The sequence below is a fragment of the Colobus angolensis genome, unplaced genomic scaffold (assembly GCF_000951035.1).
Source record: "Colobus angolensis palliatus isolate OR3802 unplaced genomic scaffold, Cang.pa_1.0 Scaffold4, whole genome shotgun sequence".
In the NCBI taxonomy this organism is placed as follows: domain Eukaryota; kingdom Metazoa; phylum Chordata; class Mammalia; order Primates; family Cercopithecidae; genus Colobus; species Colobus angolensis.
The window spans coordinates 14,662,559-14,672,704 of record NW_012117376.1 but is presented as its reverse complement, the minus strand read 5'-3'; the positions used below and the strand labels follow the sequence as shown (position 1 = coordinate 14,672,704).

General features: G+C 54.8%; 1 protein-coding gene across 1 annotated transcript in view; it reads left to right on the top strand.

Moving 5' to 3' along the window:
- Positions 1 to 1,197: 1,197 nt before the first annotated feature.
- The window catches only part of RPS6KA1 (ribosomal protein S6 kinase, 90kDa, polypeptide 1), a 44,951-nt gene continuing 36,002 nt past the window's right edge, over positions 1,198 to 10,146 (top strand). Inside the window, exons 1-5 of the mRNA XM_011955583.1 lie at positions 1,198 to 1,307; positions 5,033 to 5,149; positions 5,355 to 5,436; positions 9,040 to 9,120; positions 9,289 to 9,368. Of these exons, the coding sequence (XP_011810973.1) occupies positions 1,248 to 1,307; positions 5,033 to 5,149; positions 5,355 to 5,436; positions 9,040 to 9,120; positions 9,289 to 9,368 (420 nt within the window). The 5' untranslated portion in view covers positions 1,198 to 1,247. The remainder of the gene's footprint in view (positions 1,308 to 5,032; positions 5,150 to 5,354; positions 5,437 to 9,039; positions 9,121 to 9,288; positions 9,369 to 10,146) is intronic.

The following is a 10,146-nucleotide window of genomic DNA, read 5'->3' as shown; positions in this document are numbered from 1 at the left end:
AGGAAGTAAATAAAGAGGAAGTCCCCATGCGGGGGATGGGGCAGGGACCAAGGGATGTGGGCTGGTGGCTGTCCTCCCCCCGCCCACCACCAGAGGCCTCAGGGCCCACACAGCCTTCAGCAAAGGCAGTTCTGAGACTGTTTCCTTCCTGTTGCCCCTTCTGGTACCCTGCTGGCCACAGAGGCTAGTGTGGACTGCGCCCCTTGGTTTATCTCAGCCTGTGTCTGGAGACTCTCCTCCCACAAAGTAGCTATGTCTCTACCTTCTTTCTTTGCATCTGAGGGACCAGGGGTTGGTAGGGAGGGTGAGCTTTGGGGCTCCGAGAGCTGCCCCAGCCTCCAAACCCCTGTCTGAGGAAGGTGGAGAGCGATGAGAGGCTTGGCTGAGGAAGGCATCTTTCACAATCTCCCAGCAGCCATCCACCCGCAGACTCTGCAAGGACAGGGAAGGGAAAGTCTGTGTGTGCGTGGGGGCGTGTGTTTCTGCGTAGGGGTTGTCTGTGGACAGGGTTTCCGATCATTGGCCTGAGTGTGTGTGTGTGTGTGTGTGAGTGTGTGAGTGTGAGTTCCTGTGCTGTACTGGTGTGAGTGATGAAGTGAGACCACGTAGAAAGGGGCTGGGCCTGGTCAACGCCTGCTCCATAGCTGCCTGCTCCTCCTCTCAGACCTCTGTGAGGTCCTTGGTTGGGCTTTCTGCCCACCTTACCCATCCTGGGGCTTGGGACTGGCAGCCTTCTTTGGGGCAGCTGAGCAGGGCAGGACCGGGGCCACTGGTGCCTGCTTTCTGGGCTGCCATTGTGGGTGGGCTTAGCCATGGGAAGGTGCTGTGGGGGGTGGGACACAGTATCTAAGCTCTGGGCTGGACGGTCAGACAGTGGCCTTTGCTGACTTTTGCCCCACATTTTTTCAGGTCCCCCCCTCACGTGGATGTTTGCGGGTGCTGATATGCCCACTGTGTCACCGCCTTATCGCCTTGTGACTTCTGTCTCTGCTCTTGTCTGTCCTCCTTAGAGTCAGAGGACGTAGGGAGAAGTGTGCCCCTGGGCCTTCCCTGGGGTCATGGGCTTGGGGTCTGCAGTGTCCCCTCCTCTGCAGAGGAGCCTGACCCATCTTCTGCCCCTCCTCCTTGCAGAGGGGGAAGTGAGAAGGAGGGGGGCCAGAGACCCTGCCTTCTGGGCCAGGAAGGCTAAAAAAAAGCAGAAGTAAGAAGAGTAACGGGGCCCTCTGGCCACCGGCCTGAGCCCCACCATGCAGACCCCGGCAGATTTCCCCAGAGTTGGGAGAGACTTGGTTCCCTGTCCCAGAAAGGTGAGCAGAAGAGTCGCCTGCCTCTAGCAGTGTCTGTCACCGTGACTGGGCAAGGAATGGGTTTGGGGGTGGCTCTGTCCCCTGGGCTTCCTGGGTGATTTCCTGCTTCTGTCCCCAGGGAGTGCTCTCAATCAGAGGCAGACAGATGAGGTAGAGGCTCAGATCTCAGGGTGGGGTGTGCAGGTATTGCTGTGTGTCCTTGGCCCCCCCCAGTCCCTCTTTGAGCCAGGCTTTCTGCCTGTCCCGCCAGGAGGTTACACTCGGGTCTGATTTGACTGCGGCTTTCTGGTGTTTTTGTGGGGCTGTTCCACCCACTCCTCCATCTGTCAGGGAGGGTTAGGTATCTTCCCCTGAAGACAAGATTGTGTCTCCGAGGGCCAGGACCTATAGTGGGAGGTCCCAGGTGGACCCTAGTACTGAAGGAGAAGGGGTTTGGGCAGACGGGTGGGCAGGACGTGGCTCTGGCTGATTTACCTGCCCACCCTTTCCTGGCATTTGATGCCTGCTGACCCCAGGCCAGGCAGTAAGCAGGGAGGCACCTGGGTCCAAGCTAGCTCTGCCACTGTTTGCTTTGAGCCTCGGTGAGTCACTGTCTTCTGAGCCTCAGTTGCCTGTTCCTGGAATGAGGATAACAGTTTTTAGGATATGATCAGAGTCAAAGACATCAGATTGCACTCAGGAGATAGTCCTCTCAGCCACTATCTGGGCCCTCCTCAGGTCCTGGCATAGGAGGAAAATCCTAGGGAAATGGAAGACCTCAGAGGTGGGTCTGTAAGTAATACCAGAGTCCTCTCCTGAATGGTTAGAGTTTGCGGATTGTATCCCCTCATCTCTTTCCCCACCCCAGGTACAGCAGCAAGAACCCACAGTTCCACCCTTAACCCCTTCCTGGGGATCCCTGCCCTGCTGCCTGCCTGTGTATCTGCCAGGTGTCAGACCTATCTGCTCTAGGTATTGTCAGTCTGCTTGGGGCTCGCTGACTCTCCTGCTGTCTCTCTTTGCTGCCTTCCTGTGTCTGTGGTTGGGTTCCAATCTCTGTCTCCACTTGATAAGTGCCTGACTTCACCTGTTGGGCACATGTCACATGTTAGGTGCCTGTTGTTCATGTCCCCTTCTGTCTCTGCCTGTGGAGTTTATGTCTTCATCTGTCTCTGCCTATTGGATACATGTCTCCTTCTGTCTCTGCCTATTGGATACCTGTCCCCTTCTGTCTCTGCCTGTTGGGTTTATGTCCCCTTCTGTCATTGCCTGTTGGGTTCGTGTCACCATCTGTCTCTGCCTGTTGGATACATGTCCCCCTCTGTCATTGCCTGTTGAGGTTTTTTTTGTTGTTTTTTTTTTCCGAGGCAGTCTCACTCTGTTGCCCAGGCTGGAGTGCACTGACGCCATCTTGGCTCACTGCAACCTCTGCCTCCTGGGTTCACGCCATTCTCCAGCCTTATCCTCCCAAGTAGCTGGGGCTATAGGCGCCCGCCACCACGCCTAGCTAATTTTTGTATTTTTAGTAGAGACAGGGTTTCACCACGTAGGTCAGGATGGTCTCGATCTCCTGACCTCGTGATCCACCTGCCTCGGCCTCCCAAAGCGCTGGGATTACAGGCGTGAGCCACCGCGCCCAGCCTGCCTGTTGGGTTTATGTCCCCTTCTGTCATTGCCTGTTGGGTTGGAATTCTCTTCTGTTCCTGCCTATTGGAGATGTGTTCCCTCTGCCTTTGCCTGTTGGGTTCACGTCCCCATCTGTCTTTACCTATTGGGTACATGTCCCCTTCTGTCTCTGCCTGTTGGGCTTGTGCCCCATCTGTCTCTGCCTGTTGGGTTTGTATCCCTATCTGCCTACACACATTGGGGATGAGTCTCTGTCCACCTCTGTCTGTTAGATATGAGTCCCCTCCTGCTTCCCCTAATTGGGTACACGTCTCCATCTGTTTTCTATTGGATATTAATTCCTCCTGCCTCTGCCTGTTGGGTGCATGTCCTTATCCATCCCTGCCTGTTGGATATGTGTTCTCTCCTGCTCCTGCCTGTTGGATGCCATTCTGTTTTTTTTTTTTTTTTTGAGACAGAGTCTCGCTCCGTTGCCCAGGCTGGAGTGCAGTGGCGCGATCTCGGCTCACTGCAAGCTCTGCCTCCCGGGTTCATGCCATTCTCCTGCCTCAGCCTCCCGAGTAGCTGGGACTACAGGCACCCGCCACCACACCCAGCTAATTTTTTGTATTTTTAGTAGAGATGGGGTTTCATTGTGTTAGCCAGGGTGTTCTCGATCTCCTGACCTTATGATCCGCCTGCCTCGGCCTCCCAGAGTGCTGGGATTACAGGCATGCTGGATGCCATTCTTATCTGTTTCCACCTGTTGGGTGCCTGCTTCTGCCTGTTGGGTGTCTCTCTTCGTCTGCCTCCACATATCAGGCACCTGTCTTTGCCTGTTGGTTACCTGTTTGCTGTTGGGTACCTCTCTGCTGTGGGTACCTGTATGCTCAGCAGCTGCACTGGCAGAGGGCTTTCCCTTTGTAGACCCACAGGGAGGATGGGGGAATGGCCAGAGGGCAGCCCTCAGGCACTGAGGAGTTGGGGAGAGACAGGAAGGGAACGTGGTGAGGGTGTAGGCCTGGTGCTGGGAAACCACAGGCCCTGAGTGATTGGCTGCCCTGGGCCGGGCCCAGCCCCCGCGCTCACCCTGCACATCCGCCTTGGTCCCGGCCACCACCGCGGCAGCCCCGGACTCTGCCTGCTCCTGCCATGGTGCCGTGGCCCTGCTGGGCGGATGGAGCAGGATCCCAAGCCGCCCCGTCTGCGGCTCTGGGCCCTGCTCCCCTGGCTGCCCAGGAAGCAGCGGCCCAGGATCAGCCAGACCTCTCTGCCTGTCCCTGGCCCTGGCTCTGGCCCCCAGCGGGACTCGGTGAGTGTACCCAGATATCTGGTCCTGGCCTGGCTGTGTCCCTCGCAGCAGGTGCCTGGGAAGCTAGCTTAGCGTAATCTGGCTTTGGGCTGTCCTGGCCCAGGCCTGGCCCTGCGGGGTGACTGAACCCTGCCCAGACTTGCTTCCTGGGTAAGTGAGGAGGCACTTCAGGGCTTCAAGGCAATGGCAGCAGATTAGAGGGAGGGTAGAGTCCTGGAATGGCTAGGACGTGGCAAGGGGCTTCTAGTAGGTTTGTATGAGGGAAGTTTGGGAAGATGAGCCATGCAGTCTCTGGCCTTAATTCTGACCTGCCCCAGGCCAGCACTTACCAAGTTGATGGGGGAGTTTGGGTGACTCTTGGGTTTTTGTGCACGTCAGCCCTGTCCTACTGACTAGAGGGATCCCCTCATCCCATCCTGACCAGGAACGAAGGCCCAGCTCTACCTCCCCATATGAGAACAAACCTACTTCCTATTGTGGCAACCCTAAAGCAGCAGGGGGAGGGAAGCCCCACAGGCAGACCTGGGGCAGGTCTCTGGGTCTCAACCAGAGCCTGGGGTTGACTTAGCCTGGCCATGCTTGGGCATCCCTTTGGGCCTAACCAGGCCAGAGCATCGGGAGCAATAGGAGTGGTGCCTCTTCTGTTTGACCTCCCCAGCCTTTGAGGCCCTTTTGAAATCGATGACCTTGGAGGCTGGCCCTTCAGGGAAGTCATCTGTTGGGCCTTTAGGTCTCATCTGCTGAGGTCTGGTGGGAATGGCCTTGGGCAGGGCAACTCCTGCTGCCCGGATGGGGCCCACCATGCCCACCAGCTCTGTCCCTCCATCAGGATGAGGGCGTCCTCAAGGAGATCTCCATCACGCACCACGTCAAGGCTGGCTCTGAGAAGGCTGATCCATCCCATTTCGAGCTCCTCAAGGTTCTGGGCCAGGGATCCTTTGGCAAAGTGAGTCATGAGCCCGTGGCTGTGAAGGCAACCCTCGTCATGTTAGAGGTGGGGGTCAAGGGTCACCTAGGGGCCCAAAGGATCAGAGGTCACCTTGGTACCCAGGGAGAACAAAAAGACCAGCTTGGGGCTCAGAGAAGATGGAGGTCAGCCTGGGCGCAGACCTTTCCCATCTTCTGCCCTGCTTCCCTCTCTGCCTTCTCAGGTCTTCCTGGTACGGAAAGTCACCCGGCCTGACAGTGGGCACCTGTATGCTATGAAGGTGCTGAAGAAGGCGACGCTGAAAGGTGAGTAGGGACACCTCCCTGTGCAGGACCCAGGCTGGGCTGAGGGAGGCAGCCCAGACTTCAGGGGCCTTGGGTCTGGCAAGGGAGACAGCTCTGTCTTCAGGAGCACCTAGTTCAAAGGTGGAGAAACAGGCCTATTTCTCAGCCATCTCTCCCCACCCAGTCCCCCTCTCCCTAAGCCAAGTGCCAATGACTGGCTGTGAAGGTCTGGAAGGTGGTAATAGGGTAAATGTAATATGTTTGTCGGGGGCGGGGCCCTCAGCTACCAAGCTGGTCAAGCAGGGGCGTTCTTGACTGTTGATGCTAGCAGAGTCTGAGGGAGACCTCTGTGGCCCCTAACTCAGGGGCCTGAGAGAAGGGCGTGAGTGAAGAGGCAGGGAGCCCAGGGAGGCAGCTGGGCCAGGCGAGAGAGGGTGAGTCCAGGCAGGGCCACAGAGCTGGATGGCAGAGAGGTTCAGAAGGGAACCCTGGGCCAAGGTTAGAGTTCTGGGGACTTACAAAGGATATGAGGATGGTTGGTAGTGGGCTTTGGGGTGGACACTGACCCCGTGGCCTGGGAGCCCGTGTGACCACTGACCCGGTGGAGTCGCAGCCAGGTGCCCTTCCTCGACCAAGTCTCCCTTTAAATAAAAGTCACGGCTGGGCGCGGCAGCTCACACCTGTAATCCCAGCACTGTGGGAGGCCGAGGCGGGTGGATCATCTGAGGTCAGGAGTTCAAGACCTGGCCAACATGTTGATACCCTGTCTCTACTAAAAATACAAAGAAATGAGCTGGGTGTGGTGGTGCGCACCTGTAATCCCAGTCAGAGCCAAGTCCCAGCTGGGGAGGTCGAGGGGACAGTAGGAGACGTCAGCCTTAAGGATGTTATGGGTGGCTTTGGTCTCCTAAGGCCAGCCTGGTGGGGGTGGGAGTCATCCCCCAGGAGGTATGGTGGCAGCTTCAGAGGGAGGAGAAAGATTTTTGAAAAGCCTGAGTTCCTGCTGTGAAGGGCTCACAGGCTGGGCGGGAGAGGCTAAGCATACCCGACAGTGTGGTGCAGCCGGTGCTGAGACTGGTGTGCGTGGATATCCAATGGGCTGGGGAGCTGGGAGTGGTGGTGCAGCCTTGCAGAGGGTGGGCCCAGAGGCCAAGGGGACACCTAAGGAGCGGTAAGCCTTGAAGGATGAGTGGATTTCTCCAGACCAAAAATGGTCGAGGAAGGGACCCTGGGAAGGAGAAACTGTTTGCCTGACCTAAAGTGCAGAAGTGGTTTGAAAATGTAAGGTAGGCTGGGCGCCATGGCTCATACCTGTAATCCTAGCACTTTGGAAGGCTGAGGCGAGTGGATCACTTGAGGTCAGGAGTTCGAGACCAGTCTGGCCAACATGGAAAAACCCCGTCTCTACTAAAATACAAAACTTAGCTGGGTTTGCTGGTTCGCACCTGTAGTCTCAGCTACTCAGGAGGTTGAGGCACAAGAATCGCTTGAACCCAGGAGGTGGAGGTTGCAGCGAGTCGAGATCGCGGCACCATCTCGATCAGCCTAGGCGACGAGAGCGAAACTCCGTCTCCAAAAAAAAAAAAAAACAAAGGAAAAAGAAAATGTAAGCTGACCAAAATAGTTAACTCTGGTGTGGTCCCTGTCATGTCTAGTGAGGAAAATACAAAAATTAAAATAGAGGAAGGGGCCCACTGATGTGAAAAGTGCTCTGAAGGGAACCAGCTCTACAGCCGTGTGCTGACACAGAAGGCGTGTTGGAAGGCAGCTGCAGCTTCTACTTGTAGCAAGGGCCAAGGATTGTGTCCTGAACAAGACTCTGGAAAGACATGCAGGAGGAGCACATTGGCCAGATCTCCTAAAATAAGCAATTGTGAGCATCAGTTCTAGAATGGCAGTGACGAATGAACAGAATTCATACTAGATGGATGGACTAGTGAAGGCTTTGGGACTATGAGGCTGGAGAGGAAACTGCCGATCCAGTACATGGACCAAAAAAGCCTTTAGTTTTGCACTGTGTGTATTGCTCAGACATTTTGTCTGGTCTTAGTAAGCATTCCTTAGCCTTCCACCTCTCCTTTTAATAGAAGTCAAGGCCGGGTGTGGTGGCTCACGCCTGCAATCCCAGCACTTTGGGAGGCCAAGGTGGGTGGATCATTTGAGGTCAGGAGTTCAAGACCAGCCTGGCCAACATGGTAAAACCCTGTCTCTACTAAAAATACAAAAAAAAAAAATGAGCCGGGTGTGGTGTGCCTGTAATCCCAGCTACTCGGGAGGCTGAGGCATGAGAATCACTTGAACCTGGCAGGCAGAGGTTGCAGTGAGCCAAGATCACACCACTGCACTCCAGCTTGAGTGACAGAGTAAGACCCTGTCTCATAAAAAACAAACAAAAAAACAAAGGCCACATGAGAGGTCTCAGTCAAGGGATAATCAATATTGTAATAAACTTAAGTTGAAACACAGTGCCCAAAATGAACCTAGGCAGCCAAGTCCAAAAGCCTGTTTTTTTTTTTTCTTTCCCAAGGCAGAGTCTCGGCACATGCCACCAGGCTGGCTACTTTTTTGTATTTTTTACTAGAGATGGGGTTTCACCACGTTGGCCAGGATGGTCTCGACCTCCTGACCTCATGATCCGCCTGCCTCGGCCTCCCAAAGTGCTGGGATTACAGGCGTGAGCCACCACACCTGGCCCTAATTTTTGTATTTTTAATGCAGACAAAGTTTCACCATGTTGGCCAGGCTAGTCTCGAACTCCTGACCTCAAGTGATCCACCTGCCTCGGCCTCCCAAAGTGCTGGGATTACAGGCATGAGCCAACCCCGGCCCAAAAGCCTGTTCTAATCACACTAGAAAAATCAATAAAACATGATACTTGGTGAGCTTCAATAAATTTAGAAGGCAACCTGAAAAAGAGAAGAGTGCTCTGAAGGAGAAGCACTGTAGGAATCCAGAAGGCCCTAACTCAGCTTGGCAAATTAGGGAGTGCTTCCTGGAGGAGGTGAGGCCTAAGCTGAGTCAAAGAACCTGCTGAGAATCAGAACTGCCCAACAACTTTTATTCTTTAAAAAAAAATATATATATATACATATATATATATATATGAAGGGTGCCCGCCTAGACCCATGGATCGGGACTTTAGGCCCAGGGAATCTGCCTCTCCATCTCCCCAGATAGCCGTTCTTACCAGCCCCGACTGGAATTTGGGAATTTTTATGCCAGATGGAAAGCAGGTCTGCTGAAGGCATGCCAGGGGGAGGTGCAGAGGCAAAGTCTGAGGATGTGACAAAACAGAGCACCTGGGGAGCAGGTTGCTCAGACTGGCTGGTTAACAGGCCTTGATGGGGCGTGGTGGGAGAAGGGACCACAGAGATGGGCAGGGTGCCAAGGCCCCAGCTGTGGGCACTGCTATGAGGGGTGGGAGCAAGGAGCCGGCCAAGGAGCCAGAAACAGACCGGGAAGAAAGAAACCTGAGGATTGAGTGTCCCCAAAGCCCTGGGTGAGGGGGCCTTGGGAGCTCAGGCCTGGAGGAACAAGTAGAAAAGAGATCCCTTAGCGCGGGGGCTTGGAAGTGGCTGTGTTGAGTGTCTAGACTACTGGTGACTTCCTTTCTCGTCTGGCCAGTACGTGACCGTGTCCGGACCAAGATGGAGAGAGACATCCTGGCTGATGTAAACCACCCATTCGTGGTGAAGCTGCACTATGGTAAATAGCTGCAGGCCCTATCTGAGCTCCTACCCTACCCATCCTTCACCCTTGCCTGTGGTCTGTACATTCTCCCACCGCCTGCCTGGTAGGCCAAGGGAGCCAGGGCTGAAGGAGCAGGTCGTAAGGCCCAGGTGACTCTACCATTGCCTTTCTCCCTCTCCCCAGCCTTCCAGACCGAGGGCAAGCTGTATCTCATTCTGGACTTCCTGCGTGGTGGGGACCTCTTCACACGGCTCTCAAAAGAGGTGAGCTGACATCTACTGCCAGAGGGCCACGGGATGGAGCTGGGGGACAACAAGGCCTCCCATCCCAGGGCCCTGTACAGAATGTGTTCAGATGCCTTGAGCCTGGAACCATCCAGGCCTACCTAGCGGCCCCTGGCCCAGGAAATACCATTCACCCTCGGATGGAGGCCATACGCTGGCAAAGTCTCTGAGAGTTTCTCCCAAGGAAACTCTGGGGAGCTAAGAGTTCCTCTCACCTCCGCACCTGCATTCTTCCAGGGCTGCCCTGAGCAGAGGTGTGAAGATAGGGGAGAAGCCCAAAGTCACCCAGAGAGCCAGAGACTTTAGCAGTCATCTCCCATATGTCATCCAACAGGATTTTGAACTAATATAAAAGGATTTGAGGCTGGGCTCAGTGGCTCACACCTGTAATCCCAGCACTTTGGGAGGCCGAGGTGGGCGGATCAGGAGGTCAGGAGATTGAGACCATCCTGGCCAACGTGGTGAAACCCCGTCTCTACTAAAAATACAAAAATTAGCTGGGTATGGTGGAGTGTGTCTGTAATCCCAGCTACTCAGGAAGCAGAGGCACAAGAATCGCTTGAACCCGGGAGGTGGAGGTTGCAGTGAACCAAGATCACGCCACTGCACTCCAGCCTGGCAACAGAGCGAGACTCCGTCTCAAAAAATAAAAAAAAAGATTTGAGCTAGAAAATGGGGTCATTCATACAATTCAGACTTTAAAGAGAATCTAGCCTTTTTTTTTTAATTGTAATTTTTTTTTTTTTTTTTGAGATGG